This window comes from Stegostoma tigrinum, chromosome 36, assembly GCF_030684315.1.
Source record: "Stegostoma tigrinum isolate sSteTig4 chromosome 36, sSteTig4.hap1, whole genome shotgun sequence".
NCBI classification, from domain to species: domain Eukaryota; kingdom Metazoa; phylum Chordata; class Chondrichthyes; order Orectolobiformes; family Stegostomatidae; genus Stegostoma; species Stegostoma tigrinum.
In genome coordinates this window covers 6,781,209-6,801,654 of record NC_081389.1, presented here as the reverse complement: position 1 = coordinate 6,801,654, position 20,446 = coordinate 6,781,209, and the positions used below count along the sequence as shown (strand labels likewise).

At 42.8% G+C, this 20,446-nt stretch overlaps 1 protein-coding gene across 1 annotated transcript in view; it reads right to left on the bottom strand.

Moving 5' to 3' along the window:
* The window catches only part of LOC125446748 (semaphorin-7A-like), a 45,786-nt gene extending 28,748 nt beyond the window's left edge, over positions 1-17,038 (bottom strand). Inside the window, exons 1-2 of the mRNA XM_059640195.1 lie at positions 16,786-17,038; positions 8,687-8,826 (exon numbers count right to left, since the gene is read on the bottom strand). Of these exons, the coding sequence (XP_059496178.1) occupies positions 8,687-8,826; positions 16,786-16,870 (225 nt within the window). The 5' untranslated portion in view covers positions 16,871-17,038. The remainder of the gene's footprint in view (positions 1-8,686; positions 8,827-16,785) is intronic.
* Between the last annotated feature and the right edge of the window lie 3,408 nt (positions 17,039-20,446).

Sequence of the window (20,446 nt, the reverse complement as noted above, 5' to 3'; positions counted from 1 at the left end):
TTTTTCTGTGATCTGTATTGTGGATAGCCACAAATACGAGGAGAGAATTTCCCTGCCACACGTCTGTCAGAATTCGATGTTGTTTTACTGTTGTTGAAGGTGTTCAGCTTAGTAGAATAAAAAAGGAAAAAGGAAAGGCATAACGCTCTGTGAGTGATGAGAGGTTGGAAGAGCAGTTGTCTCGGGAGCCATTAAAAACTAGCTTGCAGGTGCAGCGAGCAATGCAAAGGGCAAACAATCTGTTGGCCTCGATCACCGAGGGGGAGCACGAGATGTGTTACTGCAGCTGAACAGAGCATTGATGAGATCTCACCTGGAGCACTGTGTAAAGCTTTAGTCTCTTTACCTAAGGAACGGTGTATTTGTCAGAGAGAAGTTGCAGACGGGAGGTTCATTAAATTATCTCCTGGGATGGCTGGATTATCTTATGAAGAGAGATTGAAGAAGTTATGCCTGTATTCTCGAGAATTTCTAATGAAATCTCACTGAGACTTACAAAATCCTTAAAGGAAGTGAAAGGGGGCATATAGAGAGGATGGTGATTAAATTCTAGGGACACATCTCAGGGTAAGGGGTCAGCCATTTAAGAATGAGATGAGGAGGAGTTTCTTCTTTCAGAGAGTAGTGAATCCTTGAAATTCTCAGAATCTCAGTCTTTGACTAGGCTCAAGACAGAAACCAATAGGATTCTGGAGATGAAAGACTTTAAGAGACATCAAAGTAACATGGGAAAGTAGTGTTGAATTGAAAGTTCCTCCATGGTCTAAGATGGCCATACAGCAGCTAAATGACCTGCACCCATTCCTATGTTGTTGAAAAACGACCTACATGGACACACAGAAACATAGAACATTCACAGAAAGAGACCACTTAGTCACTGTGTCTGCACTTGCCCATTGACAAGCCTCAAGCCTTTTCCTGCGTTCCAGCATCAGATAAAATTAGAAGGATAAGTGCAGCAGATACTCCCACACCTGCAAGTTCTCCTCTGAGCCACTCATCATCCTGACTTAGAAATATATCACTGTCTCTTCACTGTCACCAAGTCAAAACCTTGGAATTCCACCCCACTCCCCCTCACAATCGACAACAAAATGTTACTTTAGCCAATGATATCCATGTCCCATGATTGAATTTTTTTTAAAATTGAGGCCATTTGCAACAACAATATGTACTTAAACAGCAGGTTTATCAATAGCAAAAGATCTTATGTCACTTTACAGGGGTATTATCAAACAATATTTCAGTTTTGTTAACAGCAATTGTATGCACAGAGCAACAGTTAGGTTAAGACTAATTGAACTCAATCTGTGGGCCATGACTTCATATATAAAACAACAAACTTATTACATTTCCCATGTGAGTGTACCCCTTGACTTTACTTCCAGCTAAACTCAAGACTGCGGTCTTGTGACTTGTTCTGTTTGAAAAATGTGACTGACTCCCATTACATTGCATGTGCTTTTATTTCTTGGTCAGAATCCAGTGGTTTCAGAAAGTGATCTTCACGAAGGATCAGAGAATATCTCAACCCATGATACGTCAATGATCTGGATGAAGGAACTGACGGCATTGTAGCTGAGTTTGCAGATGACACAAAGATAGGTAGAGGGACAGGAAGTGTTGAGGAGGTAGGGAGGCTGTGGAAGGACTTGGACATGCTGGGAGAGTGGGCAAAGAAGCGGCAGATGGAATGCAATGTGGGAAAATGTGAGGTCATGCACTTTGCTAGGAAGAATAGCAGCGTAGACTGTTTTCTAAACAAAGAAAGGCTCCCGAAATCTGAAGTACAAAAGGACTTAGGGGTCCTAGTTCAGGATTTTCTTAAGGTTAAAATGCAAGTTCGGTTGGCAGTTAGGAAAGCAAATGTAATGTTAGCATTCATTTGAGAAGGCTCAAATACAGGGCAGGGATGTGCTGCTGAAGGCGTATAAGGTTCTGGTCAGATTGCATTTGGAATATTGTGAGCAGTTTTGCGCCCAATATCTAAAGAAGGATGTGTGGACCTTGGAGGTTTTCCAGAGGGGATTCATAAGCATGATCCCAAGGATGAAGGGCTTGTCATATGAGGAGCAGTTGAGGATTCTAGATCTGTACTTGATGGAGGTTAGAAGGATGAGGGGGAGATCTCATTCAAGCTTACAGAATACTAACAGGCCTAGAAAAAATGGACGTAGGAAATTGTTTTAACTAGTAGGACAGACTAGGACTTGAGAGTACGGCCTCAGAGTAAAGTGAGGACCCTTTAGAACTGAGATGAGGAGGATATTTTTCAGCCAGAAGTTGGTTAATCTGTGGAATTCATTGTTGCTGAAGGCTGTGGAGGACAAGTCACTGAGTATATTTAAGACAGAGATAGATAGGTTCTTGATTTGTAAGAGGGTCAAAGGTTACAGGGAGCAGGCAGGAGAATAGATCTGAGAAACATACCAACCTCACTGGGCTGAAAGGCCTAATTCTGCTCCTATACTTATCAGTCTTATGGTCTAACACAATGCACATTTCTCAGTGAGGAATTGCTGACTACAGGCATTGCTTATACAATACCACTGCCAAGAACCTGTGAGTAACCACTGACTAGAGATTGAGCAGGACTGGCCATATAAATGCAGTAGCTACAAGAGCAGGTCAGAGGCTAGGAATACTGTGGTGAGTAACTCACCTTCTAACCCCCCAAAGCTTGTTCATCATCAACAAGGCCCAAGTCAGGAGTGTGATGGAATACTCCCCACTTGCCTGGATGGGTGCAGCCCCAACAACACTCAAGACATTTGACATAATCCAGGACAAAGCAACCGGCTTGATAGACACCACATCCACAAACATCTGCTCCCTCCACCACCAACGCTCAGGAGCAGCAATGTGTACTATTTACAAGACTCACCAAAGATTTTCAAACAGCACTGTCCAAACCCACAACCACTTCCATCTGGAAGGACCAGGTCATCAGATATAATGGGAACACCAACACCTGCAAGTTCCCCTGCAACCACTCACCATCCTGACTTGGAAATATATCACCATTCCTTCACTGTCACTGGGTCAAAATCCTTGAATTACAACAACTATCTCTGGCTGTGACAGGCTCTGTTCCGCGCTCCCCACATCTAATCCCCTCCTTACCATCCCCAGTGAGGGACCGCAACTATTTTCAAGCCTCAGAATACAGTCATTGATGAACAAAGTTTGGGAAGTATTGGTTTATGGTTTAAAATATTTAGGGAAAATCTAAATCTTAATTTCCCCATGTCTCAGCACCTTAATTTTTAAACTTGACTAAGTAAATATATTTTTTCTTCCGCAATAACCATTGAAGGGAACTTTGAAAATTAACTCTGCAACAAAAAAATCATCAGAAAGTCCCCAAAGAATGCATATGCCATCAAGTTAACCAAAACAAAACAGACTGATCAGGTAGCAGATATTAAAAAGGGACGCTTGCATTTACTTGCCTAACCTGAAGAAGTTACCCTCCGCCCTCTGGACAAACCTTAGGGGATCTCTCCACCTATCTTCTCCTCTATCCAACTTCGATCCGCCTCACCCTCTCTCCCTATTTATTTCAGAACCCTCTCCCCCTCCCCCTTTTCTGATGAAGGGTCTAGGCCCGAAACGTCAGCTTTTGTGCTCCTAAGATGCTGCTTGGCCTGCTGTGTTCATCCAGCTCTACACTTTGTTATCCTATTGCCTTTTGTCACTACGTCATTTTACAGCCAGTTGAATTCCTTTTAAAGTCCAGTCACTGTTGTAATATTTGCGTCACTGCAGCTATTTTATACACAGCAAGCTTCTGCAAAAGCTGCAATATGATATTATCCAGAAGATTTTTGCAATGATACTTGAAGGATAAATATTGAGCAGGAATCAAGGAAGTACGCACTCCCCACCCCACCATCTGTGCCCTCTCACTCTTGTTCCCTGTTCTTCAAAGTGGTGCTATGTTTACTTTACTTTCATCCCAATTGAGCCTCAATTTAGCATCTCCATGGGAGTGTGGCATTTTCTCAGCACTCCACTGGGAAGGTCAGATTTAATTTTTATGCTCAAGCCTTGGTTTGCAACTTCGATGCTTATCATTCTGTCATTTCCAAGAGCATGGTCCTTTACACTGCCCTCTTCAAAATGACCAAAAACAATCAAAAATGATGCCAGAGTATCCTTGCTTCACGAAGCTATCCATTTTCTATTGAAGGTCAAACATTCTCTCTCCAGTTGCTAGGCGATGCAAGCTCTCAACATGTCTCATTTTAATGAAAGCCTTAAATTACAAGGTCTACTTTGTCTGGTTTTCAGCTTGAATAGTGTTTGGTTCTACGGCTTGCATTAATATTTCAGACAAGCCTAAGAGACCTTAATCCTAGTTCATGATGCATTAACAATTGGCTAAAATACATTTTGAATGGTATCATTTGGGTAAAGCCTTTGCTGAACAGAATATAAAACAAGACCATAACTTGATAAAACTGTATCAGATTGGCCAATAGGCTCGGGAATAGCAGGTGGACTTTTTCTCCTGGATTGTTGGAGGCTGAGGAGTGACCTTACAATGGTTTGTAATATCATGAGGAGCAAGGATTGGGTGAATAGCCAAGGTCTTTTTCCCAGGGTGGGGAGTCCAAAGCTAGAGAGCATAGGTTTAAGGTGAGAGGGGCAAGATTTAAAAAGGACCTGAGAGCTAGCGTTTTTACACAGAGCACGGTGCGTGAGTGAGTTCATAATCTGACATTTTTTACATGAGCCACTTCCTCACCAGCTCAAATGGCTGATAACAACAGATCCCTTTTTCTGTCATACCCAAGAACAATAGTCATTCAACTGACTAGGAACTGAATTGCAAATTAAGTCTAATTTTAAAAGCTGTTGACAAGAAGACACAATAGCCAGTGATGAATAATGAAGCTTTTTTTTTAATCCTTTACTTTTTTCCCAGGATATTAGCACTCCCACCAGGGACAGCATTCGTCACCCATCTGTAATTGTCCTTGAGTTGGGTAGCTTCAAGGCCATTGCAGAAGTCAGCTCACAGCCAGCCATATTATTCAGGAATCTAGCATCACATGTAGGGGACTTGATGGTCTAGTGGTATTTTGCTGGTCTGTTAGTCCAGATAGTATTCTAGGGACACAGGTTCATATCCCAGCATGGCAGACAGTGGAATTTGAATTCAATAAAAATCTGGATTTAAGGATGACTATGCTGCTATTGTTGGAAAAACCCACCTGGTTCACTAATGCCCATTAGGGAAGGATACTGTCACGCTTACCTGGTCTGGCCTACGCATGACTCCAGACCCACAGCAATGTGATTGAATCTTAACTTCTTCTGGGATGGGAAATAAATCCTGCCCTAGCCACTGATGCCCTTGTCCTGTGAATGTGGTTTAAAAAAGTAGGCCAGACCGCTTGCAAACATGACAGGATCTTACCAACAGTCAGTGTTGATTATGATTATCATTAACTTTTTTAATTCATTGACTTTAACAGTGAGATTTGAGCCCATGTCCTTCAGAGCATAAGACCGTAAGTAATCCCTCGAGTCTGTTCCACCATTTAATAGGTTCATTACTAATCAGACATTTCTCACCTCCACTTTCCTGCCCTTTCCCCTTAACCCTTGATTAAGAATCTATCTTTCTCAGTCTTAAGTGTACACAAGGACTCTGTTCCCACAGCTCTCAGGCAGGGAGTTCTAAAGTCTCTCAAACCCTCAGAGAAGAAATTCCTCCTCATCTTGGTCTTAAATCGACACCCCTTTATTATGAGACCATGCCCATTGGTCCTAGACTCTCCCATGAGGAGAAACATTCTCTCAGCATTTACCCTGTCAAGTCCCTGAAGAATTCGATATGGTTAAATGAAACCACTTCTCATTTTTCTAAACGCCAGTGAGTACAGTCCCAACCTCTCTAGCCTTTGCGCATCAGACAATCCCTTCATGCCGAGGGATCATCCTGGTGAACCTTTTCTGACCGTGAAATGATGAAATGATATCTTTTCTTAAATAAGGCGACCAAAACTGCCCACATTACTCCAGATGTGTTCTCACCAGCACCTCTTCCAGTTGCATTAAGACTTCCCTGCCATTATACTCCAACTCCTGTGAAATAAGGGCCAACATTGCATTAACCTTCCTGATGCCCTGCTATACCTGTGTGCTAGCTTTCTGTGTTTTATGGACAGAAGGCCCAAGCCCCTTTGTGTTGCAGCGTTCTGCAGTTCTTTTTTTTCCATGTAAATAAAAGAATGGTCATTGGCTTATAATTCTGAATTATGAACACAATCACATTACTACGAGGCTACTGTCTCCTCAGAGACAGTCCTAAACCTTGATGTTCTGGAGATGCAACATAAATACAACTGCTTAATGGTCATCCCTGTCACCCAGAATTCATGTTTGATTACTGACAGATGCTGACTTTGTAACAGTCAGAGATAGAGGGAGCCCGATTCTTCCTTAAGAAGCTCATGTGTGGGTGCATTGTCTGACACATCTGTCAAAACTCCAGCTCATCTTACAGTCCCTTCCCAAATCCACTGTGAATTCTCCCTCTGTTTTTTTAATCTCATTTCCCAATTTTCTTTCCCATGTGATACAAAACCAAATTGAAACTGAAAATAACAAATGCTTACTGATAATGTGCATGATCTCCCTAGAGTCACGTCATGGAATCAAATTTGCACTCACCCTGTGACATTTGCTATACTGCTTTTCACGAATGATGCTATTTCCTCACTAGAGAAAGGGAGAAGTGTAAAAAAAGTTGCAGACACTGGTAATTGGAAATAGAAATGCTGCGTTCAGAAATTTAATCAAATGTCATCAACTTGAAATGTTAATTTTTAGTAATTTCGTACATGCTACCTGAGCTTTTCCAGTAATTTTAAATGTAACTCAGTGTTTAGTTTCCCCACTAGCTGAGAGATTTCAGTCGAGATCACTGACTATATACGAATAGGGGTCACTGATCAATGTGAAGTTCAGTAGATTACTTCCCCTTTCTCTTCTCCTAATACCAGAAACACCGAAAACTCAAAACAAATCACATGGATTGTGTACAACAACAAAACCATGGGCACAGGAGTAGGCCATTCAGCCCCTCTGGCCTGCACCAACATTCATAACATCATGCCTGTTCTGACTGTGGCCTGAACTTCCTTCTCCTGTGTGTCCCCATAACCCTCAATTCCATGTTAATCAAAGGTCTGTCTAACTCCGCCTTGAATATATTCAGCACCCCCCCCCCCAAACCCCGGTCGCACAGCTTGCTGGGGACAGAATGACAAAATCTAACAACTCTTAAAAGGGAAATCCCTGATTTAGAAACAGCAACTGTAGTTCTGGAGCCCCCAACAAGAACAAGCATCTTCTGAACATGCAGCCTGTCGAGCCCCAATCAGGATCCAATATTTCAATGAGATCTCTCATTCTTCCAAATCTCAGTGAGTAGAGACCAAATCTGCTCAACGTTTCCTCATCAGACAAACCCAGGAACTAGCCTGATGAGTTTCTCTGAACTAGTTAAGTAAGGTAAGGGAAGCCGTTCAGTCCTTCTAGTACATCCTTTCAGATGATCTCCCAGCGGATCATTAAACTTTCTCAGGAATGTTTTCTCAGCTTTACTCAGTCTTATACTTGATTCAAAACTTTATGCAGGCTCTTCATTACTTTTTGATGCTTTCCAACAGTTCACTTTGACCTATTTGTTGCTCAGTGCTCAGGATGAACCTTCTCTGCTGCACTTGAAGCTGATGTGTTCCTCACTGTCACTTCCTTGAGAGTCCAGGTTTATGAACTCAGTTCTTTCTCATTAGGAATCAGCCTCCTGGCTCTTCTCCATGTATCATAGAACATAGAACATAGAACATGTACCTTGTAGGTTCTGCATTCTTCTCTCACCTATCTCCAACACTCTTGTAAAGTTGTTTTATGGATTATATTTCACTTCATTCATTCTATTTTTATTGCTTTAGGGACATATTTCTTTACTTGGAATGATCCTTGCTCCATGTTTTTAGGGTGTTCCCTCTCAGTAGTATCTTCTCAAAACTATTCATTCCATTTGCCTCCAACTATTGTTTCTCAGTTTCTGTTTCCTGACTGATTTGTTTAAACTTCTGCCATTGGTTCAGGCTCCTCCTAAAATGGTGTGGCTGTTGAGTGATATTAAAAACTGACTGACAGGGTTCAGCACAGCGCTTAGCCTGAAACTTCCCACTGTGTCACTGGGAAACAACCACTTTTGATAGCACTCCATTCGGCCCATCGTGTCCATGCTAGCTCTCAATTTTGGAAATGAATCTAATCAACTTACTATCTATCTGTTGAACTCCCTCCCTGCAGTGTTACCTGAGCTCCTTTGGAACACAGTGTAATGGCAGACATGATTAATTCTGCACACAATGGACTAGCAGGCAATGGCCTTAGGTAGTTAAAGCAAAGAACTGCAGTTGCTGAAGATTTGAAATAAAAACAGAAATTCCTGGAGAAAATCAGCAGGGCTGGCATCATCTGTGGACAGAGAAATATATTTCAAATCTAGTGACCCACACACCAATCAAACTTGACTTGACAATACAGGGCTGCAAGATGCACAGAGCTCCGTGGTGTATCTATAGTTTGCCATCTTGCCAACAATGTGAGCTGGTCAAGATATTAGTATCTCAGGTTCGGGCTGATCCCACTGTACCTTTTGTATCAATCTGGGAGCTTCTTCAAACTTTATCTGGTAAAGAGTTTCTTTCCCACCAACATAAACAGTGTTTCCCTCTCGGAGCGTGGTTGTATATTCCTCAGTCGAGGGAAACTGGAACCGATCTTGAATTTCCGCTGTAAAGATAGAAAAGAGTAAGGATTTACCGATTACTGATTGACACAAAGAAAGGGAAAAGGACAAATTGTCATTGGAATGAAACAATAACTATGGTGATGGGATCTCGAGAAGCAACTGAAACAGCCCAGTGTGCCACAATGAGGATGATGCTGTGTAAACACATGTAAACCCAGAAAAACACAAGTCTTCTCTGTCTAAATGTGACATTACAATTTCTCCACTAGGACAATGAGTGACAGGTGAGCAATTATCTCGACCCAGGGCCAGCTCCCAAATGCAAACCAGCTCAGTATCCCACAAAAAGCCCTGTTTGTGGCACTTCCCAAAGGCAAGGGGATAAGCAGCATCAGTTCGTTGGGAGAATTACACACAGTTACTTCAGTTATTGAACAGCCCTCAGTGTGAGTTTTATGCAATTCTTCCAAAACTAAAACCAGATGATCAATATTAATTTTCCCTTAACCATGCTAAGTGACTGTTGAGTTTATCCAAAACCAATGTAAAATCATGCAATTCAATGAATTCACTGTCTGTGCAGAGTGGATAGTATCCAATGCCTCTGAGCTAGGAGATTCAGGTTCTCATGTGACTACAGGCACTCACAGGCCAAGGAAGTCATGTCTGGAGAGGGAGAATTGGCCATGGAATGGAAGAAAATTGGAGTCTCTACTGTCCATCACTCCAAGCTTTAGTACACATGTCACAGAAGTGTTGGATGCTATTGAGATAATGGGAACTGCAGATGCTGGAGAATCCAAGATAACAAAGTGTGGAGCTGGATGAACACAGCAGGCCAAGCAGCATCTTAGGAGCACAAAAGCTGATGTTTCGGGCCTAGACCTTTCATCAGAGGGGCTGCTATTAGTTGGACCAGTGTGTTGATTGAGGTTGGTCCCAAAAGCACTGAGTTTAAACCCAGTTCTGGCTGAGCTGTATAAGGGACCTGGCTCAATGTGAGCTGAGCCCATCATCAGATGAGGAGCTGAAGAAAGGATTAAAATGTGTTGATATTGCTGAGCATTGGAGGCCTTTGTGTTGAACAGAAAACAACATTGATTCATTGTTTAGTTATTTCTGGGAACCTGCATCTTTGAAATGAAACTCCTCCATGCTGGACAAAACATCCTTTCAGTTCACATTCGCTGTTTTCCAAATGTATCAAGAGCGAGGCTTTCACTCCATTGACCCTTAGGTTCTTTCAAGAATGATTTCAAACTTGTATCCTTGTTTCTTCAGGGACAACTCTCCCTTGTTTACTCTTTAAAAATGCGTCATAATTTTGAACATCTGATTTACATTCCCCCAGTATCTTCTTGCATACAGTCCCTTGAGTCTGTTCCACCATCACTGAGATCACAGCTGAAGTTCCCAATACCTGCCTTTGGCCGATATCCCTCAATACCCTTTCCTTAACAAAACATTATCTGTCTCAGATCTAAATTTAGTGACTGATCCTGCATCCACTGATTTTTGTGGGAAAGAATTCCAACCGTCTCCTGCCCTTTGGTTGTAGAAATACTTCCTAACTGCTTCTGCTTCCCTTGCCCTTCCAGGAGGCATTGGACATAGGGGAAGTGTGCTAAAGCAGCAAGAAGAATTTGTAGATGGTAATTTAGGATTTTTGCAACAATTTGTGCCAGCAATAGATACCAAAACAGCTCAGAATTGTGTCCTCTTTTTCTTACCATTAAACAATGATAATTCTATGATACTGCTACAATGGACAACAGAGAGGCTGGGAAGTAGCAGGGAACAGATGTGGCACACAAATGCCAGGCAGTGACTACTTCTGACAAGAGACTATCTAACAGATCTTTGATATTCAAAGGTGCTACACCACTGAATCACCCACCATCAACATCCTTGAAATTAACACACATCCAGGAACAGGACTGAACAAACTATGTAAATACTATAGCGGCAACAGCAGGTCAAAGGCTGGGAACCTTGCAACAATTCACTCATCTCCTGACTTCCAAAAGCCTGTCCACCATCTACAGGGCACAAGTCAGGACTGTAATGGAATACTCCCAACTTGCCCAGATAAGTGCAGCTCCAGCAACACTCAAGAAGCTTGACACCATTCAGGATAAATCAGTCTTCTTGATCAGAACCCAAACTATTCACTCCCTGCAGTACTGACGCTCAGTAGTAGCAGTGTGTACCCATCTACAAGATTCACTACTCACCAAAGATCCTTAGCACCTTCCAAACATGTGACCATTGCCATTTACAAGGGCATGGGCAGCAGATACAGGTCAACACCACCCCCTGAAAGTTCCCCTCTGAGCCACTCAACATCCTAACTTGGATATGTATATATATCACTGTTCCCTCACTGTTGCTGGGTCAAAATCCTGGAACTCCCTCCCTAACAACAGCGCAGGAGTTCCCACATTGGACGGATTGCAAAGGTTCAAAAAGGCAGCTCACGAGCGCCTTCTCACTGCAATTAAAAGTGGACATTAGACAATGGTACTTGCAGTGATGTCACGTCCCAGAAGCAGATTAAAAAATAGTATAAAGCATCAGTGAATTTCATACTAATTAAAAATAAATTTTCGGCCCCTCCTGCTTCAATGTTAAGTGCATGTATCTCCCTTGATGATATTGCACACTTTGGTATTAGCGGAATGGAAACTGCAGACGTTCCTGATACAGACAGCAAGTTAATGAGTTGAAAGATCTGTGAACTGCTTAATAAAAATGAAGCCAAAAGAAGGAAATTGTTTCATTAATTGGGTTAAAGATTCTTCAGCAGAACCTGCATGATCATCAACCATTCTAACTTGCTCCATAGTTTCTGCATGACCCACTCCCTCCAACTGTTTTCATTATGAATGCAGATGTTTAGAATTAACTGGGCTCTGATTTTGGTGAAGCTGTTTTCAACGGTGATTCACAAATCATTCCACACATAAGCTTCAAACCCTGTTTACGCCATCATCTGTTTCTCTTCTATCTTATTTTCCTCCTTCTACATTTTGCTTTTTGCATTTTGTTCCACTGATGTATTTCTGGAAAGTTGCATTGTCATTCTGTTCCAGTGGTTTTAGATATGGCCTGCTGTTTGCCTTTACAGTTGAACCAAGCCTTGGCTCTGTCCATTTTTACATACAATTTAGGAGACAGAAAAATAAATTCTTCCTCTTACTGTTCATTCTTGGGACAGGTGTTTCGCTGGCTGGGCCAACATTTATAACCAGCCCCTAAAATCATAGTCATACAGACAAGGGCCCTTCAGCCCAATCAGTCCATGCTGACCATAATCCCAAACTAAACTAGTCCCACCTGCCTGCATTTGGCCCCAAACATTGTTTATTCATGCACTTAACCAAATGTGATTTAAATGTTGTAACTGTACCTGCATCCATCAGTTCCTCCAGAAGTTCATTCCACACACCAGCCACTCCCTGTGTAAAGAAGTTACCCCGAAAGTCTTTTTTAAATGTTTCTCCTCTCACATTACAACTGCACCCCACTAGTCTTGAAATCCCCAACCCTAGGGAAAAGATTTCTGCCATTCATCTTATCTATACCGCTCATGATTTTATAAGTCTCTATAAGGTCACCCCTCAACCTCGTACCCTCCAGTGACAAAAGTCCCAGCCTGCATTGAGAAAATGGTGGTGAGCTGTCTCCTTGAATCACTGCAGTATGTGGACCCACTATGCTGTTAAGGAGGGAATTCCAGGATTTTGGCCCTGTAACACTGAAGGAATGGTAATATATTTCCATGTCAAGATGGTGAGTGGTTTGTAGGGAATTTGCAGGTTTGCTGCTCCCATGTATCTACTGCCCCTGACCTTCTATATGGAAGTGGTTGTAGGTTTGGAAGGTGCTGTCTGAGGACCTTTAGTGAGTTTCTGCAGATGGCACACATTGCTATGCTGTGCATCCATGATAGAGGGAATGGAAGTTTGTGGATGTGGTGCCAATCAAGAAGGCTGCTTTGTCCTGGATGGTGTTAAGCTTCTTGAGTGTTGTTGGGGCTGCACCCATCGAGGCAAGTGGGGAGTATTCCATCACACTCCTGACTTGTGCCTTGTAGATGGTGGACAGGATTTGGAGTTACTCACCACAATATTCCTAGACTCTGACCTGTTCTTTTAGCCACTGTATTTACCTGGCCAGTCCAATTCAGTATCTGGTCGATGCTAACCCCAAGATGCTAGTAGTGAGGAATTCAGAGATGGTCATTGTCTGGTATTTGTACAGCACAAACGTTACTTGCCACTTGTCAGTCCAAGCCCGGATATTGTCCAGATCTTGTTGCATTTGCTCAGGGACTGCTTCAGTATCTGAGGAGTCGTGAATGATGCGGAACATTGTCAGTGAACGTCCCCACCCCTGACCTTATGATGGAGGGAAGATGATTGATGAAGCAGCTGAAGATGGTTGGGTAGAGGACACTACCCTGAAGACACCTGGAGCTGAGATGACTGACCTTCAACAAGCACAACCATCTTCCACTGTGTCAGGTATGACCCCAATTATTGGAGAATTTTCCATCTAAAGCCTGCTGATTCCAGTCTTGATCAGGCTCCTTGATGCCACACTCAGTTAAATGGGACCTTGTTCTCAAGGGCAATCACTCTCAGCTCACCCACATTTGAACCAAGGCTGTAATGAAGTCAGGAGCTGAGTGGCCCTGGCAGAATACAAACTGGACCACACTGAGCTGGGCAAGTGCGGTTTGATAAAAGTAATAATAATTCCTTCCAATATTTTACTGATAAATGGCTGTAGATTGATGAAGCCATGATTAACCTAATTGGATTTGCCCTGTTTTTTTGTTTACAGGTCATAGCTGGGCAATTTTCCACATTATTGGGTAGATGCCAGTGTTGTAACTGTACTGGAATAGTGTAGCTAGAGGAGCAGCAAGTTCTGGAGCACAAGTCTTCAGTACTATTGCCGGAATGTTATCAGGGCCCGTAGACTTCACAGCATCCAGTGCTGTCGGCTGCTTCTTGAATTCACGTGGAGAGAATCAAATTGGCTGAAGACTGAAGACCGTGTTACAATATGTAATATAATATGTTGGCATGCATTCTCTGTGTGAACAATATGTAATATAATACATTGATGTTCATTCTCTGTGCGAACCGCAACCCAGTTGATCCTTACTTCATTCCATTTGCTCATCCTCGTATCCGTTTCCTTCTCATGTTTATTTAGCTTTCCTTTCAAGGCATTAATACCATTCCCCTCAAGTGCTTCTACTGGAGAGTCATGTTGCGCAGCGGACAACATCACTATTAGAAGCTTCGAGTTTCCCCTCAAGTGCTTCTACTGGAGAGTCATGTTGCGCAGCGGACAACATCACTATTAGAAGCTTCGAGTTTGTGTCCCACTCTGGGATTTGATAGACAAGGAAGGTGCATTTGTAACGTGACCAAGATTAACAGCGTGTAAAGAATTTCTGGTGTGCCTACAGCAGGCAGTGACAGTGGGCTGGGTCTCCTAGTTTTCATGCTTCATGTGGAGCACCACTCCTCAAATCACATGTTAGAGCAGTTTATTCCAGAAAGAAAATAACAGATTATGGAAACACACTTGCTTTGACTGCTAGCTACATCAATAAGAAAGGGAAAATGATTACCAGCGTTACATCCCAACAGTTCTCTAGATAACTTCCTCTTGAATTCCCCACTGGATTTACTGGTGACTGTCTTGTGTTGATAATTGCTCAATTGGATTTTCCCAGAAATGAAAATATTCTGTCAACATCTACCTTCCCAAATCTTAACTTCAAAAGCTTCACCATCTCTTGGCTGTCTCTGTTCCGCGAAAAGAGAATTTGGCTGTTGAGATTTTTCTGAAGTTTATAACCTCACAGAGTCAGCTTCCAGGCTCTTCACCTTCACCACCCTTCATCACCATCCCCTCGCCTTACAGCAACAAGTGCAAAAGCTCACCAACAAGGGTGGCACGGTGGCCCAATGGTTAGCACTGCTGCCTCACTGCGCCAGGGACCCGGGTTTGATCCCAGCTTCGGGAGCCTGTCTGTGTGGAGTTTGCACATTCTCCCCGTGTCTGCGTGGGTTTCTTCCCGCAGTCCGAAGATGTGCAGGCTAAATTGCCTGTAGTGTCCAGGGATGTGTTGGTTGGGGTGGATTTGCCCTGGGAAATGCAAGGTTATGGGGATAGGATGGATCTGGGTAGAATGGCCTTTAGAGGGTCGGGGTGGACTGGATGAGTCAATTAGCCTGCTTCCGGCTGTAGGGATTCTATGATATCACCTCCCACCCATGTCAGTTACTGCAATTTCTCTCCTTTACTCAGCTAGATGCTTTTGGGAAGGTTGAGTCACCTTGATTAACCTTTGCTGGTGCCGACATTTCAACCTTCCGACTGCCTTCTGAGGAATGAGTGAATAATCGCAACCTAATACAAGTCATCACCGCTAGTCATCGGACAGGTACTGTGATAGATCCTTTAATAATGCCATGAGGTCACAGACTAACCCACCCCTCACCAGTTATCACCCAGCTAGATTGTACAACAACCTCACTGCAATCTGATCATTGTGCCTCCCGAAAGTGCGTGCTGTCTACCTATTAAACTCCTCCAGACCTCCCTTTGGGCTAGCTCCCAGCCTCTCCTTCCCAAAACCAAACCTGAGCACTGCCGGTGCTGCAAGTCAGATACAAAATGAGAAATTGCTGTAAAAACTCCGCAGGTCTGTCGGCATCTGTAAATAAGTTAAAAGTTTAAGGTTTCACAGGGAAACAAAATGGTCACCGGACCCGAGACATTTTCCTTTTGCGTTCACGACGTAGACTTTCCTCAGCAATTTCTCTTTCTCCAAGAACCGTCTAACCTTTCCTGCCGATATAAATCGGGAGTTGCTGGAAAAGCTCGGCAGCTCTGCCGGAGAGGAAGAAAACAAGCAGCACTAACATTCCGGGCCCTGTGAGCGTTCCTCAGAACTCCGAGCAGTTCCTAATTTGCAGCGTCCGCTTTTTGCTTTTTAACCTGGTAACAAGACTCTGCTGTTATTTAAAATGGCAAACTGTGAATGCCTAGCCGATTATGTTTATGTGGATGGCACGCTGTCTGTTCCTACGCCACAAAACGTCTAGTGAGATATAATAACAACTAGGTCGGTTTTACATAAACAAACTGACAGTGCCGTATCACCTTGTACCATTGACACAACCAGACACCACACAGTGTGGAGAGAGATAATGGGAACTGCAGATGCTGGAGATTCCAAGATAACAAAGTGTGGAGCTGGATGAACACAGCAGGCCAAGCAGCATCTCAGGAGCACAAAAGCTGACGTTTAGTGAGGGACTCACAAGAAAATGGTACGGAGAAACGGATAGTATAAATAGATACAGATGCTAAATATTGTTGATTAATGAGACAAAGATTAAATGACATTCAGTAGAACGATTAACACACAGATCAGTATGGACACAGAGCCGGGTGCAGAGAAATTAATAAAAGCATAGAAATTAATAAGAGTTAACGTTGCGGGCCCAGTGCTTTCTCTCCACAGATGCTGCCAGACCTGCTGAGTTTCCGCAGCAATTTTTGCCTTCTGATTTCCAGCATCTGCAGTTCTTCGTTATTGATATAAAAGCAAAATAGTTTATTTGTCGGTCACAGGCACATACAGAGAGAGGGGTACTGAGAGAAAATGGATGGAGACATCCAGAGCTTAGTGAAGAAGTTAATTAATGGTGGCCCCCAAAACCCCACGCTCGCTGCTTCAGAACCAGGCAACTAGAAGGGACAAAACAGCCCGGCCACATGGGAGAATATTCGGCGGTGTATTTTAGATCCTCTCCCCGACTGAGCGCTCATAGTTTACACACGGGCACATGGAAGCTGGTACCTGTCAGACTGCGATTCAGGAACAGCGCGACCCAAAAACACACACACACACACACACACACAGACATCCCCTCCCCGTACAGAGGGATTCAGGAGCCTCCACTTACCGCTCAGATCCAATTTGAGTCGGGGTAAAGTCCTGGATGAGGCGGTGCTGAGGAGGAGGGAGAGGAGAATGCCAAGCAGAGACATGGCTAGCTCCGGACTCTGTGTCAGTCCCTGACAGACTGAGCACCATGAAGCTTCCCCACCCCCTTTCCCTTCAGAAGGAGCTGCAGTGTGTCAGAAAGTGTGGGCGGGGACCGCTTCCAGCTGTACCGGTAGAGAGATCAGAACATGGGGAGTATTCCATCACACTCCCGACTTGCCTCGCACCAAGGAGCATATGTAAGAAATTAGAGTCATAATGTATAATGTTATATGCTGAAGGTTTATAACTGTCTACGTGTAGCTAGAGACTAATTACTTGTAAGAAATAGCACTTTTGTTAAATAGCAAAACCATGTTTGTGCTATCAACCAGGGACTGCTGTTGAGGTAAATCGGGGAAATTATTGCAGATTTCTGAAAATCTTTAATATTTTGGTGAGGATGGGAAATAGCAGGACGTGATTTCTAGGGCATTTCCCCTGCGAAGCACGACAGCCTTTATTTAGTTTCCAGATTTATTCATTGGATTTTTAATTCAACCTACTGCTGCAGGGGGAATTTGAATTTGTGTCCCTAGATCATTAGGCTGTGACTTCTAGATTGCTGTTTTAGTGATATTATCACATTCTTACTAGTTTGCAACACCTCTCCCCAAAAAAACTGCATATATTTAAAGCAGAAGTTGTTTTCACACGACTCAAAAAGGGATCTGAAATAAAATGTAACGCCAAACGAGAAGCAGAGAACAGTAATATCTGGTCAGCATGGATGAGTTGGACAGAAAGCTTTGTTTTCATGCAATATGTCAGTATGAGCAGCCACACTGTAAAAGAAAATGCACACAATGACTGTTTCTGTTTTCCCCAGGTCAGAAATGAATTGGGGGGGGTGGGGTGCAATGACCATCTTATTCATGATCAGTGAACAAAAAGCTGTCAGTTGTATCCCATGCGACATCCTCCTCATTAACCAGTTATTGATTCCACTGCTGATGGTAACATTGGGACAGTGTGAAGCCAGTGAATGCATGGCCCATCATGCAGTGTGGTACTGCCCACAGGTGGGCAAAGGTCAGACTTGGTGGCCCAGAATTTGTGAGAGCCATCTGCAGGAAAACAAAAGCTGCAATCACTGAGTCTGACACTACCCTCACTCTGTCATCACTCTCAGGCTGGGAGAGTAACTGTGGCTAAATGTGCAGTGCAGTGGCTGATAAACTGGAGAATAAAGTGCCCCCGTGCTAAGTACCCACAACAGGTGAATGATGGAGCTGAGTATTCATCATGTCAATGGATGTCAACAAGCTTCTGTAATCCTACTTACATTCAATCAAGCAATTAACATTAGGAGGAGGTTCTCTGAATATTCCCCATCGTGACTTTGGGGGAACCAAGAATTTGACTATAACAATTATGGCTTCATTCATGTTCTCACGAATCTTAGTCAAAGACATTGACACTGTGCTGTTGTAGTATTGTCACTCAATCAGCAAAATAGAACCCAGCTTAATGTTCTGGAAACAAACAACAGAAATTGCTTGACAAGCTCAGCAGCTCTCGTAGCATCTGTGGAGGGAGGTCAGAGTTAGCACTTGAAGTCACTAAAGTTTCACTAAAAGATTTACTGGACACAAAATGTTAACTCTGGCTTCTCTCCACAGATGCTGGCAAAACTGCTGAGCTTGTCCAGCAATGTCTTCTCTTATTTCAGATTTACAGCATTGACATTTCTTTTGGTTTTCATTTTATGTTCCAGGAACATGGGTTCAAATTTCACCGCCAGATGGCAAAATTTGAATCCATTATGGGAAAAATACTCATCTAATGCTAACCATGAAACAGCGGTCAATTTTCCTTAAGGTAAACCGCCCAGCTTACTAATGTCATCTAGGAAAGGAAATCTATTATCTTTATCTGGTCTGGCCTTAGATTCCAAAATCTACAGCAATGTGATTGACTCTTAACTGCACTCTGAAATGGCTGAGCAATGCACTCAATCCATTAACAATGACCCAGTGAACAATGATCACATCCCAGGAACAAATAAAATGAAAGCCCTCAAACACAACCAATCAATTTAATTCTGAAGGTATTAATGCTGATTTTGTTGATGGCACAAAAATATGCAAGAAAGTAAGTCATTTATAAGTAAGAGAAAAAAAGGAAACTGAAAAGGGATATAAATAGGTTAAAAGAGTGGGCACACTCTTTGTCAAATGGAGTACAAGATAAACTCATCTACTTTGGCATGAAGCATGAAAAAGCAGCACAATTTCTAGTGGAAAGAGATTACCAAACTCTGAGGCACAGGGATATCTGGGTGTCCTGATACATGAACCACAAAAGATTAGTGTTCAGGTACAACAATCGGTTTCTGGAAAGATGTAAACTCTGGAAAAATGGGTTTATTTCAAGTTTTCTGGAAGCATTTGGAACTGAAAGAAACCATTGCAAGACCACTCTGACATTGAAGTTTCTTTAACAAGTCCTTCTCAAAATTGTGTGACAGTCAGATGTAGACCCCTGTTGGGACTGTTTGCACAGCTGAGACAATGATTTGTAACGTGCATTAGTTGGGAAGGGATGCCCAGCTGATATCTCCAATTTCTGAAAAGAAAACTAAAAACCAAATAAGTAGAATAAAATATTTCTAAATCCCTGTTGTTGAATTCATTGTTAAGCCCATTTGCTCATCTGGGAGAGCGACAGAAGGAACTTCTCAACAATATCACTGCCCAGACTCCAGAGAACATTATACACGATTACTGACTTGACGAAATGCCAGAACATCAGCACAGCGGACTGAGGAACATTCTGTGCCTTATCCTTTCTTACCTTCCCTAAATGGGCTGAAGACATTTTGTTTTTAAAGTAAATCATGTCAGAGAGAAATCTGTTTCTTTTCTCTTTTGCTGTTGTGTGTTTCTTTGTTTTAAGGTATTTAGAGGCATTCGTACTCTAATTTCACTGACTGTGCATGTTAACCAGGTTTTGCATCTTCGTTGAATACATTTTGAATTAATAATAAGCCATGAATTGCACATATAAAAGAAATGCAGCCGGTAGATCTATGTAAAACTTGTTGTAGACAAAGTATTGGCCAGTTTGTGAAAACTATCTTTATTTTAATGTGGTGACCTGTGGATGAGTGGAGCGAGAACAACACTGCATTTCTCAAGGCTCAATCATAACTGAAGGCAAATGGTATGTTATCCTTTATTGCAGGGAGAATGCAACAGAAAAGTAGGGATGTTTGATGCTGGAACAGTGAGATGTACAGCTTCAAGGTCGAACATGACAGAATGCGGTCCCACATTGACCTCACAAAACTGTAAAGAATGCAAGTAAGCGTAGCAGAGTAGTCCTCTAGTAGCTGGAAGCCATTGCTGGTGCAAAAAGAACAACAATTCTGACTGTCAAGGGTCAATAACCATGGGCCCGGAATATCACCGTGGAAGTTCCTTGGCGACGAAGCAGCAATGTTCCGAAAGCTTGTGATTTCAAATAAACTTGGTGGCGATCACAGGAAGAGAAGAGGTGGGTGGGACATTAGTGTGACAGTGCACTCCTCTCGATGTTTTTACCTGTTTGCACTGTAGGCATTGTCTGATTCGATACAG